Source organism: Macaca thibetana, chromosome 5, assembly GCF_024542745.1.
Source record: "Macaca thibetana thibetana isolate TM-01 chromosome 5, ASM2454274v1, whole genome shotgun sequence".
Taxonomy (NCBI): Eukaryota; Metazoa; Chordata; class Mammalia; order Primates; family Cercopithecidae; genus Macaca; species Macaca thibetana.
The window spans coordinates 4511472-4532207 of NC_065582.1; the positions used below are offsets into that span (position 1 = coordinate 4511472).

Here is a 20736-nt window from a genome sequence, read left to right on the forward strand (position 1 = left end):
GGATTCTGATATAACCGGTGTGGGGTGTGGCTCTAGAAATGTCTTTGGCAGCCAGGTGCTGCAGGGCTGTGGATGCCAAGGAGGCACGCGGAGTCTGTTTGCTAGGGAAGGAGAGGGAACAATGGAGTTTCTCATGATTTCGATCCGTGCCTGCTGTGCAGGGCTTCAGTGTGTGCTCGTCTCGTTCCATAACTATTTCAATCATTTTTATTAACGGAAACATCATCTCGGGACTCTGTCTCGGACTTGCCTTACGTCTCCACATAAATAGGATGTTATAGATGTTTTATCTGTGTTTTCAGTTAGCTTTTTTCCCCAATAGATTCAAGTAATATAGGTTGATGTGAATAACAGAAATCATCTGAGGCTCTTGTTAAAACCGTAGATTCCCTGGCTCCTCTCCTAGAGATTCTGTTCCTGATTCTGAGCATCTGGAGTAGGACTGGAGTCTTTATGTTAGCAAGGACCCCAGGTGATTCTTATAAACACACAAGTTTGAAAACACGCTGCTAAGTGATTCACTGCAGTACCGCGTTCAATGATCTCTGCAGTACTTTTGATATTTGAGACCCTAATGAGCCTAAATAATAAATAATCCACTGAAAAGCTCTATGCCTCATTTCAGCTCTCTCTTCTCCTAATTTGGGAAAACAGTAATAAACTGTGCATGCTAATACAAAGTAATGATATAAGGAAAGAATATAATAATGCAATAAAGTAATAAAGTAATGCATGGAAATAATAGATTTTCATGATTAAACAGATCGTTTAACTTACTAAAATCAGGCCAGTTTCACAGACATTGTCTTTTTTTTTCAACCTCCAAATAACTTTAATCAAATCAGTTATTCAACTATACACATCCATAGCTTTCTTTTAATAAACCTACACTAACCCTTTAGTTTCAGTGAAAAATCTTTTTTTATTATTATTATACTTTAAGTTCTAGGGTACATGTGCACAACATGCAGGTTTGTTACGTATGTATACATGTGCCATATTGGTGTGCTGCACCCGTTAACTCGTCATTTACATTAGGTGTATCTCCTAATGCTATCCCTCCCCGCTCCCTGCTCCCCATAACAGGCCTTGGTGTGTGACGTTCCCCATCCTGCGTCCAAGTGATCTCATTGTTCACTTCCCACCTATGAGTGAGAACATGCGGTGTTTGATTTTCTGTCCTTGCGATAGTTTGCTCAGAATGATGGTTTCTAGCTTCATCCTGTTTGCAGATGACATGATTGTATATTTAGAAAACTCCATCGTCTGAGCCCAAAATCTCCTTAAGCTGATAAGCAACTTCAGTAAAGTCTCAGGATACAAAATCAATGTGCAAAAATCACAAGCATTCCTCTACACCAATAACAGACAAACAGAGTGCCAAATCATGAGTGAACTCCCATTCACAATTGCTTCAAAGAGAATAATATACATAGAAATCCAACTTACAAGGGATGTGAAGGACCTCTTCAAGGAGAACTACAAACCCACTGCTCAACGAAATAAAAGAGAACACAAACAAATGGAAGAACAGTCCATGCTCATGGATAGGAAGAATCAATATCATGAAAAGGGCCATACTGTCCAAGGTAATTTATAGATTCAATGCCATCCCCATCAAGCTACCAGTGACTTTCTTCACAGAATTGGGAAAAACTACTTCACAATCATTTTCTGATCACTGGCCTTGCTGCACTTGAAAACGAGGAAGAAATAAAGGCATCATATTTTCTCCTCTCTCATTCCTCTCTCTATTTCCTTTTTCTTATCAACTCTCTCCTTAGAGGTCTCAGGACAACAATAACCAGGTTGAATACAAAATGACAAGTGGGATCTGGCCATCACTATAAACCGCCTGTCCTAGCTGACTTCTGAAAGAGCTGGTGACGTAGCTATACAGCTGCTCCCAGCTCCGCAGCAAGCCGCAGGTTACTTAGACACCTCTTCTCCTCTGAAAACCAGAACCAGTTTTCCTTCTCCAGCCTGTCTCAGAGAGCTGTCATGGGCAAAGGTGTGAGAAGGGGCTTTGCAAATGTAACATTTTGCATAAGTATAAGATGTTATTTAGTATTAATATTGTTAGCAAATTTTAGTAATATTCAGTATCTAAGATATTCAACTTAGATATCCAATAGCTATTCATTATCTAAGTTGAATACTGGGGGTATGACTCTAGATATCAATAAATATTGGACTTAGATAATGAAGGGCTGTTGTTCAGATGTCTGTTTAAAATTAGTGTGGACACATGCAGAAACAAACCTCCACTTATCCCACCTTACACTCATCCTAACCAGAGCTAAAAGAAAAGTTAGACTTTTCCAAATCAGAATTGAGTATTACATAACTTAAATCTATTTAGGTATATTAGAAAAGCTAAGTTAGGCTCTGAAAGCAAATATATTGAAATATACCTTCTGTGTGTTTTTGTTTGTTTGTTTGTTTTGTTTTTGGTGAGGGGAGGAGGTCTACCTCTGTTGCCCAGGCTGGAGTGCAGTGGTGCAATCATAGCTCTCTGAAGTCTCAAACTCCTCGGCTCAAGCAGTCCTCCCACCTCAGCCTCCTGAGCAGCTGGGACTACAGGTGTGAGCCACTATGCCTAGCTTTTCTAAGAAATATTTTTTTTGTAGAGACAGGGTCTCGCTATTTTGCCCAGGCTGGTCTCAAACTCCTGGCCTCAAGCAATCCTTACATCTCAGCCTCCCAAAGCACTGGGATTACAGACATGAGCCATCATGCCTGGCCTGTGTTTTAACTCAAAGAAAATTATTCTAGTCTTAGACATTTAAAAATAGAAAATACTGATTTTGACAAATTAGAGAAAATTGAAAGTTTAAGATTATTTTTATCCCTACAAGTCACTTTGGGAATGGTAACTTTTGTTCTAACAGTTCTGAGTCTGAGAATGTTTCTAAATGGAAAACGCTATGAAATGCCTCCCAAAGGCTAAGATATAGTTATCCCCAGTTGTCTTCACCCAGCTTCTATTAACTGTTCCTACTGGAAAAATCATTGTGATAGCTACAGTGAGATGATCACAGAAATAAAGTGAGTACAATAAACATTTTAGTGATGAGACAGAAGATCCAGGACACATGAGAACTTATTATTTTAGCAATTTTATTTATTTAGATGAACTTGTATCTTCCTTAGAACCACAATTAGATAGCTAGAATAAGCAAATAAAGAAAAAGCAAATGAATTAATTACTGATCCTCAAAGCATTAGAAATAATCTAGTTTCCTCCTGGAGCAGTTTGAGATTTGACTTAGTATGTATTGTTCTGCTCTGTTAGAAACTCGCAAACGTAGCAATGACAAGTTGACATTAAAAGCTATAATCTTTGGGTAGATAGGGACTAGTTCTTTTTTATGTAAGCTCTGATTTAAATGCTTTTTAATTGATTCTTCAATGATTCTAAGTACTGGGGTATACACTGTGAAGTATTAGAAATATACATCATATTGTACCTGTCCTCAAGAGCATCCAGTCTAGTTGGGAAGATAGGCAATACACAAATAAACATAAAAGTACAAATAATTTTCATTAAGGAAATAGGGTATAATGGTGAAGAACGATGGGGGAAGGACTAGAGAAGCTACTTCAGATGTTTGGCAAAGTCTTTCTGAGAGTGCAGGATTTGAACCTAGACCTAAAGGGTGAGAAGGAGTGAAGAGTAAGGGAAGCATTTCAGGCAGAAATAAGAGTGCATAAAACCCCCAGAAGGGGCACAAGCTTGGCCTACATGAGGAACTAAAAGGAAATCAGAATGGCCACAGCACCATGGATGAGGGAGAGCAGGAATAATGTAAGATGATATGAGAGAAGTAGGCAAGATTAAGACTCATGTGAGCTGTAGGCAGAGGTGTATAGTTGGGATTTACCCAGAAAAATTGGGAATAGGTATACTGGTCAAAAGAATCATTGCCTTTAACTGAATATTCAACAGTAATGATTACCGCCTTTCTATTTTTAAATATTTTAAAGTATGGAAAACCATATTTTCCCATATTCTGTATTCTTAAGTATTCCTTTTATTCCTGCCCCTGAAAGAAAAACCTGTGGACAGCATAAAATTGGATCTCGCTTTTTCACCTAGTTTGATAGTCTCTGTTTTTTAAGTGATATGTTTAGATGATTTACATTTAATGTAATTGCTGATATGGTCTAAGTAAAATCTACTGTCTTGTTAGTTGTCTTGTGTTTGTTTCATCTGTTCTTCATTCATGGAGAAGAAACCATGAGTGAATACAAACTTCCTTTGTGTCTGTGGTTTCCAGGAGTTCTATACACTCATGTTAACTCACACTGGATCTTTAGCAATTTGTTAATAATTTTAGCTGAATTCTTCATAACAGCTAGTATGGGAGCCACGTCCTCCTCCATGCCCTGCTCCATGCAGTTGAGCCTGTGCTCATGTCTTGCCTTTGCTTGAAGGCACCTATCTTTCCTTAGATTTTAAGTTTATTGCCCTGTGACTTCAGCTCTCTGAAGGGTTCAAGAGAAGCTATAATTTTGTGTATTATCTGGCCTCTTCTTGTTAGTCTCTACAGATTTCTAAACAAAGTGTAATAGACTGGGTGGCTTTTAACAACATAAATTTATTTCTCACCGTTCTGGAGACTGGAAATCCAAGGTCAGGATACCAGCATGGTTGGGTTCTGGTGAGGAACCTCTTCTGGGTTGCAGACACCTCACTTATTGTTTCCTCCTTATTGGAGGCAAGAGAGCTGAGAGCTCTCTCTGAGGACTTTTTCATAAGGGCACCAATCCCATTCATGAGGGCTCCTCACTTCTGACCTAATTACCTCCTAAAAGTCCCTCCTTTAAATACCGTCACATTGTGGTTAGGATTTCAGCATTCGAGTTTGGGGGGACATAAACATTCAGTCCATCTTATGTGAATTTTAAAGATGATAAACAGTAAGGATTGCTATATATGGATTGAAAGCAGTTTCAATCTGAATATAAAAGTTGCCTGAATATAGTAAAACTCTATTCCCAAATAGAGACTTCTGGGTGATGAAAAATGAAAAATAATTTTTTAAAATAAAAAATGTATGATTCACACTGGGAATTATGTAAGACGTTTTAAAAGAGAATAACAGATACAACAATGTCAAATGTGGTTAGTAAGAAACAAAATTATTCAACATGATGAGAAAATAGACCTAATTCAATTGACCAACTAAGAGTTTCTTAAGTTAGATTTACAGTTTTTCCGCCCAGTGAAACATTTAACATGTTACCAGGCTGAAATACAAATGTCAGGCACAAAACTCAAGATATTGCGGGATGTTGGTTTTTAAATAGTGCCATGATTTCTTCCAGATTACACCAGGAAGCAAGGCGGCAGCTGCCAACCTGTGTCCTGGAGATGTCATCCTGGCTATTGACGGCTTTGGGACAGAGTCCATGACTCATGCTGATGCGCAGGACAGGATTAAAGCAGCAGCTCACCAGCTGTGTCTCAAAGTTGACAGGTGCTTCTTAACTAATGGTAGTTAAATCTGATCTGTTTTGCAGGAGAACCTGAACCAGAACTATAAATAACTTCATCCTCCTAGCAAGGAGTGCCACAGACCTAGTATTTTGGCTGGCTTTTTTGTATATCAACTACTTAATTCTTTACTAAAGTCAGTCAATCTAGCAGTTGTTGACAAATCGTTTCTAAAAAGGATTCTCTGGAATGTTAGAATAATAAAAGAGGCTGAAAGAATTTGTTCCAGTAATAACCCAGTTAATTAACTATGAAAATAGAACAACTATTGGCCACATAAACACTGAACAGCACAACTAGTTATATCACTGTTCTCAGTGTGATAGAGAATGGAATGGAATGGAGAGATTCCCCTGAAAGAATCTCTTGATTTGCCCAACTGTAATTGTACTAAAAACTGGCTGCTAATATCCTGTCTGCCATTGGCTGTTTTGTACAGAATTCAGCCCAGAAGAACGTTACAGGTGTGAGAGTGCATATGTACGTGGGCATGTTAAATACTGAGACATTTCTGACCCCACCCCCCAAAAACACTAAGAAATTGAGCCTGATCTCCTGCCATCAGATCCCTGATCCAAAACTGAACCATGATAATAGTAATTTGTTATAGTGGTTGTTACTGTGTGTTCATCCTGTTATGATTGTACTTGCAGTTTTCCCTGCTGTGGTACAGAAGGATCAATCAGTCCACCAATCTGCTGTTTCATGGGGTGAAGTAGATTCTTTCACTCTCGATGCGTAACCTGTGTTCATGCCAAGCTTACAGTCCCTTAGGAGCCATTAGGTCGCAGGCAGATGCATGGGAAGGGTTGGACAAAGCACATTTCCTTGATGCCAGTAACAAATCCACCTGACAGATCACTCACTGTCTTCTGCAGTGGCCTCAATAGGACTGGAGGGAAGTAGGGAGGTCTAGGGACCTTGCCTGGTGGTCATCTGCAGAGTGTGCCTGCAGAGTCTCCCTCTCCTGTTCCCCACGTGCATTGCAGGCCTCCTTCCTCCAGAAACTGCACAGTGTACTCCAGGCAATTTTTATCTAGTCTACAGTCCCCAAAGGGACATTAAAAATGTAAGTCTTCAGCCGAGTGCGGTGGCTCACACTTGTAATCCTAGTGCTTTGGGAAGCCAAAGTGGGTGGATCACTTGAAGTCTGGAGTTCAAGACCAGCCTGGCCAACTGGTGAAACCCTGTCTCTACTAGAAATACAAAAATTAGCCAGGCATGGTCGTGGGCACCTGTAATCCCAGCTACTTGGGAAGCTGAGGGAGGAGAATCGCTTGGACCAAGGAGGAAGAAGTTGCAGTGAGTCAAGATTTTGCCACTGCACTCCAGCCTGGGTGACAGAGGGAGACAACATCTTAAAAAAAAAAAAAAAAAAAAAAAGACTAATTATATGGGAAAATACAGAATAATCAGCAACAAAGAAATATTGCTTTTGCGTAAGTTAGTGAGGGTTGCTAGTATTTTCACAAACATAATGGGAAATTAAAGTATACTAAAACTGAAAGTACCATTAGAATTTGAAGTTTACAAATTTTATTTTGTTTCCAGGGCAGAAACTCACCTATGGTCTCCACAGGTGTCTGAAGATGGGAAAGCCCATCCTTTCAAAATCAACTTAGAATCAGAACCACAGGTATGAATTTTAGAGCAAACGTTATACGTTGTATTTCCTTTTAAATCATTGGGATGCCTTCCAAGGGGAAGAAGAGACAAATAGAAAAATTGGAACAAGCCACCTGATGAAGCTGTTGTCTGTCATTCTTCTCTGAGATTAATTTATATTATCCGTGTTTTCTTACATCAAGAAAAAGTAGTGTTCCTATGTGAACATCTTGTTGAAAGACAAAATATGCTCCCATCAGAAAGAATTTGGCTAAATCTACAGAGTCCACTTATTATTTTTTCATTTCTTGTGATGGACTTCTGTGAAATGATCATGAGGTAATCTAAGGAGTTGAAGTCGTTAAAACAAAGCAAGGCAAAAATAAGGTCTACCATTTGAAACAGGTGCCTCCAATCTACTAGTTATTGTGAATTTCAATCCTTCGAGGTCTTCACCCAGATCTTATTTTATATTCTTCTTTAATTCTCACTTCTGGGATTCTATAATTAAATTTACTCTAAGAAAAGAGTGTTGCCTAGTGTGATCATGGTGATATTCTGCCATTACAGCTGAATTATAAAAGATAAAGGATTTTCTCTGGAGGCAACTGTAATAAACTAAATTAATCTAATCATCTGATGCTGATCTATGTCTACTTTCAAAAGGTCCAAAAAAACCTGAAATTAAATCAAATCTTGATTGTGATGTACTGAGAAATCTAAGAAAAGCATTTTATGACCTTGACATAGAAGCTCTAAAGGTTTAGAGATACAGATGCATACATTTACTACCCCTTTTGAAACACATGTTCCTGCTAAACTGATTAGATATTCCCAGCATGTAGTTTTTCTATATAACTGATGAAAGGCAACTGAAAACATAGTTGTAATTTATGTTTAGAAGTATTTCCCCTTTCAAGAAAATCAACCCCTGAGTTTGTCCTTCAAGTTTTCCACTTGTCTCCGTAAGCCTCTGATTTCTTTTGCGAAAAGATGTTGAATAACATCAGTACATGTATCTCCTAGGGCTTCTCAAAGATTAGAATAAAATAATACAAGCGAAGAAGTTGTCACATTGAGTTGTTCATAGAAATACTCAAATAAGTGGTAGCTCTCCTTATTATCAGTACGTTACCCCCACCCCAGTCTGGAATCAGAAAATATCCTGGCCTTTCTTGCTGGTGAGATAGTTAGCTGCCTACGTGATAGGACATCCTAGAGGCTAGAAATGCCTTCTTCGTTGCTATTACAAGGGTCATGACAAGTGGATCCAAGCTTTATTTTCAGTTAAAATAGAATCTCTCCGGGAGAAGAAGGACCCTGAGCAATATAATCTTTAGAGGAAATGAGTTTATTAGATTGTTGTCCTAGAGTTTTGACTAAAGGGAAGGTGGAGTCTGAATCTAAAATCCACTAAAAGCAAAAAGGAGGAAAAAATAAGCCCCAAAAGGAGTGATCAGGACAGAGAATATTCATGAAGGCAGGAAGCTTGAGGCTGCTGTCTTCCCTCTAAGCCCCCCTAGCTCAGTAAATAGCCCACAGCTCAATAAATAGCTGACAAATGGATGAAAGGAACTGAAGGGCCTAAAAATGAGCTGTGCATTTTCTAACATTGCCAGGACCTGTCCTGGGAGCCAGTTCTCAGAATGGTGTTCTGCCATCACTCCCAGCTGTTGCACGGAAACTAATCTTGAAAGTTGAGTGGGGCCAGGCGCATTGGCTCATACCTATAATCCTTTGAGAGGGAGAGGCATGAAGATTGTTTGAGCCCCAGAGTTTGAGACCAGTCTGGGCAACATGGTGAGACCCCATTTCTATAAATTTTAAAAATTAACCAGGGCGTGGTGGTACATACCTGTAAGTCCCAACTCCTCAGGAGGCTGAGGTGGGAGGATCACTTGAGCCCAGGAAGTCGAGGCTGCAGTGAGCTGTGATTGCACCACTGCACTCCAGCTTGGGTGACAGAGCAAGACCCCGTCTCAAAAAAAAAAAAAAAAAAAGAAAGTTGAGTGGGATACTTAGGCAGGGTAAGACTTTCTGCTCTTTGGGGTAAGTGAGCAAAAGATAAAATGGATGGCACAGATAATAAATACAATGAGAAGGGATCTGAATGCTGATGGCGACTCCCCGTGACATACTAGGTGGGCTGGTGAATAATGATACCTCTAGTCAGCTTTTGCTTTGCTAGAAGAAAAGATGGGAAGAAAAAAAGAAAGTTCTTGAGGTAGAGTTCTCACTTGTATCTAGCCCTTTGCAGAGATGCCCAAGCCAACCTGCTTCCTCCCACCCTCGTCAATTTATCACCTGGAGGTAACACATGAGAAAAAGAGACTATATGGTGCTTTTGAAAATTAAAGTCAATATACATGCATTTATTGACCACTCAGCCTCTTACTACCTGGACCAACCAGATGGGACTCTGCATTTCCTTTTCCCTACACAGCACACATCCAATATTGCACCGCACCCTTTGCAAATTACTTTTCCATGCAAGAATTTCTCCTAATTTTTAAACCCAGTTTCATTAATATGAGATGCAAGAAATGAGGCCAACTAGACAGATCTGACCAAAGTGCCAAATCCCCAGTGATCCTTCCTCATGGTTGCATCCCTCACCCTGGCATGTAGGGTAATTCAGCAGGTATTTACTAAGCACAAAGTGAGTTTAGACCAGGATGGGAGCCCGCGTCTTGCTAACACCTCTCCAGAACTGGGGTTTAAGGGTGATTCTCCAAGTTGTAGCTCTAACAGAGGCTTCTTTTGCAAGTCTGTGAGTATTAATTTATGACTATGGTTATTCTAAGGATGGGATTTTAAGGCATGATCCTAATTTTAAATACTCTGACCTCTTGTCAATCATGTATTAGCCTTTGTGTCCCACATTTGGGGGTCAGAAAATATGAGTATTTATGATACTACAAATGAGAAAAATGAGATAAAATTGCTTTTTTTTTTAAAGGTTAAGATTAGGTTAAGGTCTATAGCAGCCAGTCAGATGGAGCCTTTAAACGTTCCATTGCTTGGCGTCATGATTAATTCTTACTGACATCCTCTCCAAGAGGCCAGTGTTTGAAATGCTCCAAGATAAGAACAAATTCAGTTCTACTAAAGAACCAAAGGATTTCTACTCGTTATGAGCCTCTCAGGCCGGGTTTCTGCATGGCCAGTTTATGTGACTTGGTCCTTCAGGACAGACATTCCCCACACGAAAATAACTAAATTGCAGTCTATCTCCTGCTGTCCCAAAATCCTGTAAACTAGAACAAACTGTACCAATAAAAGTCGAACAGTGAGTTTCACTGGTGGACTGAGACTGGAGCAAAGCTGAGCTATGGTTATAGGGTTTTTTGTTTTTCTAAGTAATACAAAGCTATACAAAAAGATGTCTTTTTCTTTTTTATCAAAATGACAGCTCTGCAAATAGAGCAATCTTCTGGACAGCAAATATGTGTCAGTTAAAGAAACAAATGCCATTAATGTATCATGCTTCAAGATGTCGTTGCAGATGAATAGCAAAAGGACGTTGAGCAATGTGAAATTTGAGTTTTTGTTTCTCAACCCAAGTCAAACTTTTACTGTAAGTTATGTGACCTTTGACATTGGAATAAAATACACTTTTTCACTTTAATATCTATTTGTTGGGGAAAAAACGATATTCTACCATCCAAGCCCAGTCACAGATAATAAAATGTTAGTATGTTTATTTCTGGGTTTTTTCCCCTGTGCATAAGGAGACGTTTACTTATACGGTTATAGGAATAGTTGATATAAAATTTTAATATCTAGATTTTAAAAATTTGACCGGGCGCAGTGGCTCATTCCTATAATCCCAGCACTTTGGGAGGCCAAGGCAGGTGGATTATCTGAGGTCAGGAGTTTGAGACCAGACTGGCCAACATGGTGAAACCCCATCTCTACTAAAAATACAAAAAAGTAGCTGGATGTGGTGGCAGGCACCTGTGGTCCCAGCTACTGGGGAGGCTGAGGCAGCAGAATCGCTTGAACCCAGGAGGCAGAGGTTGCAGTGAGCCAAGATTGTACCACTGCACTCCAGCCTGGGCGACAGAGTGAGACTCCATCTCAATAATAATAATAATAATAATAATAATAATAATAATTTTTCCATGCTATCATCAAATAGCTAGATTTTGTTTTTATGAGTTTAGACTTGAATTTTAGGCGTAAAGAGCATGTTAGGTGTTGTTTAGATCAACTCCCAGCACCTGAATAAATGCCTTCAATGCAATCCTGAACACAATCTATTTTTCTGTACAAAAATAGACAATATGGTCCATTTTTCAGTACAAAGTGTTGCTCTTGACTAAGAGTATGTTAATGAAGCTATTTGTCCTTTTTCAAAGCTTACAGTCTCAAACCATAGCCCTCATATTTGCTTAATGTTGGGTGAACAACTCAAAGGTATACTGTGCCTATCACAATACAAGAAAGATGCTTTTCAGAAACAAAGATGGTTCTTATCTAAATAAGAAGAAAGCTATCTCCATTTCCATAAAAAGGATTGCATCCTCGCCAGAGAAGATGGTAGAGTTTACATACACAGTCAAGAAGAGTGTGCGATAAAGTCATTTTTATTTTCATAAATAAAAAGTGTTTTGGTAACTGGAAGGCAGCCCATATAAAACAAGCTTTCATAATCACCATTTCCTCAAACTCTTCCCAGTGAGAGATGGGTAACCCTTGAAACTGCTCACTGGAGGAAAAATGATGATAAGGGTGTCTTTACTGTTCATTTGAGGGGTGAGTATGAGGAGGGAGTGATTATAAATTTCAAACATGATGAAATATAATTTCTTCATCATGGCTTGATTAAATATAAGATCACTTCATAGAGTTTGTTTCTCTTATATACCCACCATTTTATCATATATATATGATTTGATTTGATATATACATATGTATACATATTGTATATAGATATGTATGTGTGTATATGAATCAAACATACTGTTTCTGTTGGAGATGGTTCTGAATCGTAAAGATTAGCTGAATCTTTACCTGTGAGCAGTCTCCAAGTAAGAAGTTGAAAGGTGAAGCCTTTGACTGCTGTCGTGTCTGAGGTCATTCCGAGGATGCGGGAGACCGCTGTCCATGGCTGCATCCTCTTCACGTCAGCAGAGTTCTGTCAGGTTACTTAACTTTCACTGCGACAGCTCTAGCATTCTGTTAGTTCAAAATGTTGTTCTTAATATAAGCCTCTAACATTTAAACTAAAAATGTTAAATGTATCAATTCATGGGAATCATTACATATTGAATTCCTAAGAAATAAGAATGATTTGGGTGGTTTTGTCTAGACAGAATAAACACAAGAGCTGGACTATATTAACTGTTGTATACACTTTTTTAACTGATATTTTCAGTTACTTGTGATTTTTCCAGGAAAAATAAAAATGAATTAAAGTGGAACAGCAGACTTCTAATTGGTTTTGTCTTTTGATTACATTTGACCATCAACAATGATGTAAGCCTTGGATAGAATGTTGCCTCTGAGTGCCCCACTTAAATTTCTTGTTAACCTTTGGTGTATACACCTCATTGTGCTTTTTGGAATGACTCTAAAAGCCCATAAACTAATGCTTTGCAAAGCCTAAATAAAAATGTTTGCAGCCTGTATTAGAAACACTTTCTTTTAAGATCTGAATGTAAAATAGAGGTTGTTGGTTTTTTGTTTTTTGCTTTTTTTTTTAACAAATTATGCATTTGTGATCTTTGCAATATATGTATAACCAAAACCGAAAATTGCAAAGAAATTGCTTGGAGCTGATTAACTACATGCTGCTATTTAGAAATTCTACTAGAGATTATGAATGCACAAATATTTTCAGAGAAGTTGCCTCATTTACAGGACAACACTACCTGTATTTATTTATCATCTTAAGGCTAAGAAGAAATAAGGGCAGAGGTATTTTCCATAAAGCCATTATATTATGTTAGTTTTTATTAATTCAATTCTACTTACCAAGACTTTAAGGCAGGCCTTACTTTGTTTAAGGAAAAAAAAAAAAAAAAAAAGCTAAGCTCCACAAAACAAGTGATTCAGTAATGCCTGATTCTTTAAAATTAGCCTGAGAGACTTATAATCCACCAGAACTAAACTAGGCAGTTAGGCAATTAGCGTGCTGTCTTCTCTCATATCAAAAAGGCTTGAATCATGGCCATTGTCATTACTTACAATTATTTCTAGTTTTTCATGCCAAAATAATGGCTAATTATACTGGTTAATCACAAAACTCAGCCAATCCAAATTCACTAATAAATCAGCTAAAACATTTAGATTGCGCCATTTATAAATGTTTAGCTACACACATTTTCACAGGCTCTAGGGTTAGGCATTTTTCTAAAGCTGCATTTGATGGTTTGGGTCATTCTGCTCCCTAAGAGCAGCTACAATAATGTTAATCAACTCCTTGGCCGTGAGCCTTTATTATGAAGGAAAAAAGTTAAGTGAACAAGATATCAGCCAACTCAATCACACTAGAAAATCACAGACTAAATTGAATTCAACTCAGACCTTCTTTTTGGGTTCAGGAGGCTGTTAAAATATGCTGTCCAAGGTTGGTGAGAGAAAAGCTGTTCTTCACCGCATCACGGATTCTCAGGTCCCCTGAGATTTGGGGCAGGTGGAGTCAAAATCTCCTAGGCTAGGATTCGAAGCTGCACCCCATTGCCCTGGCATAACTTTTGTTTTTTAAGTGAGCTTTGCCAGTAGGCCCGGATAGTAGAAGAAGGAGGACGCTCAGGAGAACTGAAAGAAGGTGTTTTGTAGGAAGTTGTTCATATTCTCAGGCACAAGAATCTTCTATGAAAAACTCTGGTCTTACACCCGGGGAAGAAAGACTCTCTTTTCTTTCCTCCTCCTTCTTTTCTTCTTTTTGTTTTCGACAGTCTGTTTTCTAACAGAAAAGCATAACCCACAACTTACCTGAAATGAAGAGAAAAATAAATACTACAGGATCTTTTAATGCTTTAAAGACAATAATCTCTTTCCAGTATTATTTCAAATAATTATATATGTTTGTACGATTTCAAATCTGGAACACTGGTGCCACATTCACAAAAGTAAATGAAGTTGATGTGAATGTGTAAGGGAAAATAGTGTTAGAAAGATTTATCTTACTAATTCTGCCAAATAGAAAGATTTGGGGCCAGGTGCAGTGGCTCATGCCTATAATCCCAGCACTCTGGGAAGCTGAGGCAAGTGGATCACCTGAGTTCAGGAGTTCGAGACCAGCCTGGCCAACATGGTGAAACCCCATCTCTACGAAAAATACAAAAATTAGCTGGGCCTGGTGGCATGCACCTGTAATCCCAGCTGCTCGGGAGGCTGAGGCAGGAGAATTGCTTGAACCAGGGAGAAGGAGGCTGCAGTGAGCCGAGATTACGCTATTGCACTCCAGCCTGGGTGACAAGAGTGAAACTCTGTCTCATAAATAAATAAATAAATAAATAAATAAATAAATAAATAAAAGATTTGGAAAGAGAATCAGTGACCTGTGATTGAGCATATTCCCTTTTGGTTTTCTTCTGTTGCTTAGAAGAAAAAAGTTGTAAAGGCTTTACGAAATTATAAATCTGTATAAAATCTGGAAAACATGATTCCCACATTAAAAAAAATAACATAAGATTTCAGATCATTCAGACATGTTTCCAACTCAGGGTTGAGGACTCTGCTGTTTGGTCCTTTTCCCAGGGAATAAAGTGAAAATCCTCCTGTGAATCACACACATTTTCTCTCTGAGTTACTGACTTTAGTCTTTTGGGGACTAGAGTAAACATGAAGAGGTCTTCAGACACACAGCATGAAATCATCACAATACAAAAGGGAGGGGTGGTTGTGTATGCTCTTCCTTCTTTTATAAAGAGTCTTTCAATTATTTTTTCTAAAATTAAGGTTATAGCTTAATCCAAGTTAAGAACTTTTTTTTAAAGACGTTTTTGAAAACGCGTCTTTACCTGGCTTAGTTTGAATGATTCAGGGTAGTTAGTTATTCATAAACGCTCATTCTCCTTGTTTTGTTCCCTCGTTTCTCAAAGTGGGGGAAAGTTTATCAATATATCAATATAAGAGAAACCATATGTAAATTCTACTTGAGAAAATGTTAAGTATAATTTTCAAGCCAAAAATCCCATTTCTGACACAAAATGTCTGCATTCAAACGAGTCATTAGAATTTCTTAAAGCTATAGATAAAGAAGTCAGGGACAGATAAGAGATGCAATGTTTAAATTATTTTATAATATTTTAAATAAGGTCCGTTCCTTTTCACCTTAACATCTGATCAGTGAATATAGCACATGTAAAGTTCAGAGAAAACCATGGAAAAGTGTATGGCTAACTCCTCCTCTAATCTTTCCATCAATCTCGTCGTGGGTAAAGATGCCTTTATTAACAGTAGTGATGCTGTTGGTTTCGCTCACTAATGGCTTTCTTGTGCGCTGTGTGGCTCTGTGTATTTTGTCTGCCATTGTACAGGAATTCAAACCCATTGGTACCGCGCACAACAGAAGGGCCCAGCCTTTTGTTGCAGCTGCAAACATTGATGACAAAAGACAGGTAGTGAGCGCTTCCTATAACTCACCAATTGGGCTCTATTCAACTAGCAATATACAAGATGCGCTTCATGGACAGCTGCGGGGTCTCATTCCTAGCTCACCTCAAAAGTAAGTATCCGACTCTGCTCTGGCCACAGTCTACCTAACAGTGATAGTATGGTTTCTTTTCTTTTCAAAAGTCCAGCTCTTGCTGTTTTATTTTTACTTTCCTGAAGGCACTATCAGATTTCTCTTTTAAAGACAAGCATCTAAAACATGTTTCTAATTGCTGTGGGGCCCGGTCCGCCAGTGCCTGACCATTTAGTGGATAGATGGTTGAAAAGAAGAGATCGTCCTGGTTCCATCATTACCTTTGCTAGTTATGACGATAGTTGGTGGTAAATAATCCTCTCTGTACAATTATCATTCGTTTAATCTTATCTGAAAAAGAATTCGTCTTCCACTGAGGGGCCTTTTTAACGCTTTGTTTTTACAGGATGTGAACTACTTTGAACACAAGCACAATATTCGGCCCAAACCTTTCATAATCCCGGGCCGAAGCAGGTCATAAACTCTGAGATTGTGAAGTTTGCAGTGCATGCTTCTTAAATCAGTTCTTACTAATCATCGAGAAAAGTAACTTGTAGATGTTTGGAGTGGCTTTTCTCATTGCAAAGCTTATTTCAAAAGCAAAAAGAAACAAACTCACTTAGCAGAGTACAAAAGCCAAATAACTTTCATTTCCAAGAGTAAATATTGACAGGATTACAGAGCTGTGAAATTTCATGCAATCACCACGTGTATTTATAGCGAACACCCCTGAGGCTCTGGGGATCCCATCCAGAACACCGTGACCTTTGAGTCGGGCAGTCGCTGTATCTATCCCAGGTCAGGAAAGCCCTGCCAGCGGGAGCAAGCATGGAAACCAGCCCCGGTTAGGAGCAAGGAATCAGGTGAACAAGACAGAATGATAAGGAGCAAACGCTTCCTTCTCGTCTCTCAGTAGAGAAACTGATCATCTTCAGATCATCCTTTTCAAATATCTTCTCTAGAAATTGAACTCCAACCTAAGGGGAAAGAAAATAATGCCCTGTATTGCCAAATCAGGAAACAGTGACTTCAGGAAACCTCAGTTCCATCCTTCTGACCTCAGCTAAGCCGGTCAGCCCACAGGAAGGAAGCTGGTGGGTAGACTGGATTGATTCTGACAGGAACACTGAATATGATTTACCGCAGCTGTTGCAAACTGGTGGCCCATAGGTGGATTTATTTCACAGGCATGTTTTATTTAACCTTTTTGTTTAAAAAAATAATGTAAGTGCCTTTAGACAGAACATTTAAACTCACCATCTTGTCAAAATGCTCATCACTCTTAAGTGTGTGAGACGTGGCTCATTTTCATACATGTGTGACCTCCTGGCCCCTCTAGACACCCGAGCTTATGACTCCTGCCATAGGCTGTGGAGAGGGGGTCATCCCTTCTGTATGATTTCCATGTCCAGACCTTTCAGTAAGCTACAGGCAGAGTCAGGTGATTGTCTCAAAACATGCCAGACAATTCTTGTGATACCAGATCCAGGAAGGAGCCCTGGACTGGAGGAGCAGGAGAAAGGCGTTAAGAAGGCAACCATTAGTGAACATATCTTCCTCCACTAGAACGTGAGCTCAGTGTCTGCAGGGGCCTGGTCTGACTGGCTCAACATTGTACACCCAGCACCTAGAAATGAGACAGAATAAATGCTCAGTAAGTGACCATCTACGAACAGACAAAATAAACGCCCAATAAATGCTTACTGCATAAAGGAATGGAATCCTGAGGGTGCACACCATTTCCCGAGCAAGTGGCAAGAGTCCAGAGCTGTCTCGCTCCCGATGCCGGCAGCTCTGTGTCCTCCGCTGCCTCTCTGTGTGTCCCTCGTTCCCATTCTGTTCTCATCTGCATCTTCTCCGTTTCTCCACTTTCAGCAGCTTCCCCACCCCAGCCCAATCCCAATAACAAAACACTGGATTTAAAGTTAAAACGATACAATATTTTACTGTTGAACATATACAACTTCCCAAAAGAGCACAGTAAAATTAATAACTTGCATTCTTTTCAGGTTAGTGTGACTAAGTCCACCCACACCAGCTCTAGGGCTTCAGAAGGCTTAGATAAAGTGAGATGTTAGAGTAACACTTATCCTGCCTTTACTAAAAACCTGTAACATTCAATTTTATAAAAAGTCAGGAAAGTCAGAGAATCCTCGGTATATAATCGCCTTTAAAAAATGTTTTTCATTTTAACTTAAACATGGGGATAATGACAAGCCGCTCATAATGTCATTTGAAGATAACACCTTTTAATATAGCTGAATTTGGAAGGGAGGAGGAGAGAAACAGAAATGAGGGGATTTGCTTAAAAAACAGATGCCAGTGCACAAATCTTAAAGAACTATAAGGCCTGGTGTGGTGGCTCACACCTGTAATCCCAGCACTTTGGGAGACAGAGGTGGGCGAATCACGAGGTCAGGAGTTTGAGACCATCCTGACCAACATGGTGAAACCCTATCTCTACTAAAAATACAAAAAATTAGCTGAGCGTGGTGGCAGGCGCCTGCAGTCCCAGCTACTTAGGAGGCCGAGGCAGGAGAATTGCTTGAACCCGGGAGGTGGAGATTGTAGTGAGCTGAGATCATGACACTGCACTCCAGCCCGGATGACGGTGTGAGTCTTCAAAAAAAAAAAAAAAAAAAAAAAAAAAGAAGAAGTAGAATTGTTAAAGAGTGCCCCCAACATCCTTCTTCTCTTCCTGTGCCTCCTCACTATTTGCTGTAACTTCTGAATTTTTTGTTCCCACCAAACTATTCTTCATCAAGGTGGAATTGTAAGTGGCTGCATACCAACCTACAACTACATGTGTTTTTAACTTTTAAAACAACTGTAGTTTTTGTTCGGGTGCATACTACTTGTACATGTTTATGGGGTACATGTGCTGTTTTGATACATGCATACAATGTGTAATGATCAAATCAGGGTAATTGGGGTATCCATCACCTCGAGCAGGCACTTTCTTTGTGCTTTGAAACATTCCATATCCACTCCTCTAGTTATTTTGAAATATATAAATAATTGTTGTTAACCATAGTCACCCTATAACTACACTGTTATGAACTTCTTTAATCCAAAGTAAGTTGGACATGCTAGTGCTGGGCATGGTGGCTCACACTTGTAGTCCCAGAACTTTGGGAGACCAAGGTGAGCAGATCACCTGAGGTCAGGAGTTTGAGACCAGCCTGGCCAATGTGATAAAACCCCATCTCTACTAAAAATAGAAAAATTAGCCAGGCATGGTGGTGCACGCCTGTAATTGCAGCTATTCAGGAGGCTGAGGCATGAGAATCACCTGAAGCCGGGAGGCAGAGGTTGCAGTGAGCCGAGATCATGTCACTGCACTCCAGCCTGGGTAACAGAGTGAGACTCTGTCTCAAAAAAAAAAAAAAAAAAAAAAAAAAAAAAGTAAGTTGCACATGCTAAACTGTTAACAGCTTAATTTCCCTGGGGTTTTACTATTAGCTATGGTTCTTTTGATTATTTCATCATGACTGAAGCCTTTTAAAAGACTGGTGTTTTCACATGCAAATATATAAAATTTTTAAGGCTAAAGCTACAGTTAAATACATATGTAAGGTATTTTAGATCCAAGTGATAAAATACAATCCTATGAGTGGTTTTTGGACAAGTTGCTTCCAGAAGTATGCCCCCAAATGTCTGTACACACCCCAGAGAAATTAGCAATCTGTCAAATGATGTATCTGGGCATGAAGTAATTGACTTCATTATCAACCTCACGAGTGGCCTTGCCAAGTCACTAAGTCAGTCTCAGAAAATCTCATTAGCATCTACCTTTCCAGGTCATCAGGAACAAGTCGTGGTGACCCATGATGATATATCCCCGGTGATAGCCACAGTGACTGGAATCCATGAAAACCCATTTTACTTAAAGGATCAGTTTAAAAAATCTTTTTAAATTGGCCCAGAAATGTATAAAAGTTAATCCTTGTTTGCTTAGCGTTCATTTCTCATTTATTTAATAGACATGGGCCTGATTGATAAAGGAACTAGGAATGCATGCTCAACTAAAATTACATAGTGCACAAATATGCATTTACTATTGACCCTCAGAACATGGGTTTAAACTGTGCAAGTTCACTTATATGTGGATTTTTTTTCCAATAAATATGTTGGAAAAATTTTTGGAGATTTGCGACAATTTGAAAAAGGTCACTAACTGTAGCCTTGAAATATCAAAAAAATTAAGAAAAAGATTTGCCATGAATGTATAAAATATACATAGATAGTAGTCTATTTAAGTGTTAATAGACTGTTTATCTGTAAAACTTCCGTTCAACAGTAGGCTATTGGTAGTTAAGTTTTGGAGGAGTCAAAAGTTATACATGACTTTTATAGCAGAAAAATATTACTGATAACTACTATAAAACATGACATAACTGTAAGTTCTAAATTGATCATAGTTTATCTGCCCAGTACGGGCACTATGTCTGGCACATAGTAGGGTAAGAGTAGTTATAAATGCCAGTCGAGTAGGTTCATTATTGGGAGGCTGAAGTCTCCCAAGATTTAACTCTGTTTCAAATCCCTAAACTGATTTCATAAGCTTCATTACACTCAGGTTAAATCCACGTGATCCTGACTAAACTGCACTGCAACTGAAAATGTCCTCATATTCTTTTACCAGCTGCAGTCCATTTCAAGAGTCAGTATAGACCCTACAAAAATGGTGAATAGCCCACTTGACATTTTGGTATGTGATCTAAACATTGTACAGTCTGGGTTTTCAATAGGTTCTCAAAAGGCAGGAAGTGAAGGAGCAAGCTCATATTCACCTGTCTGGTTTAGGTTATGTAGGTAGTTAAATTGGATAACACAAGACAAAAAAAAAAAAAAAAAATTTAAACCCATTTAGTGACATGAGTTCTCCAGACTAATCAGGATGCAACATTGCTGGAGTGGAAAAAGTTCCTGCTCAATATCATTTTGGTTTCCTATCTTTATATGGGCTGAAGTTAGCATTAATACCTCT

At 38.9% G+C, this 20736-nt stretch overlaps 1 protein-coding gene across 3 annotated transcripts in view; it reads left to right on the forward strand.

Annotated features, from left to right (window-relative positions):
• PDLIM3 (PDZ and LIM domain 3) overlaps positions 1-20736 on the forward strand; it is a 214851-nt gene that overhangs the window by 186510 nt on the left and 7605 nt on the right. For 2 of the 3 annotated variants that reach the window (XM_050792599.1, XM_050792601.1), the window contains 3 exons: positions 5332-5483; positions 7052-7136; positions 16153-16220. In XM_050792599.1, coding sequence (XP_050648556.1) covers positions 5332-5483; positions 7052-7136; positions 16153-16220 — 305 coding nt within the window. Of the gene's footprint in view, positions 1-5331; positions 5484-7051; positions 7137-15597; positions 15786-16152; positions 16221-20736 lie in introns of all 3 variants that reach the window. The other variant, XM_050792600.1, reaches the window with a different exon arrangement.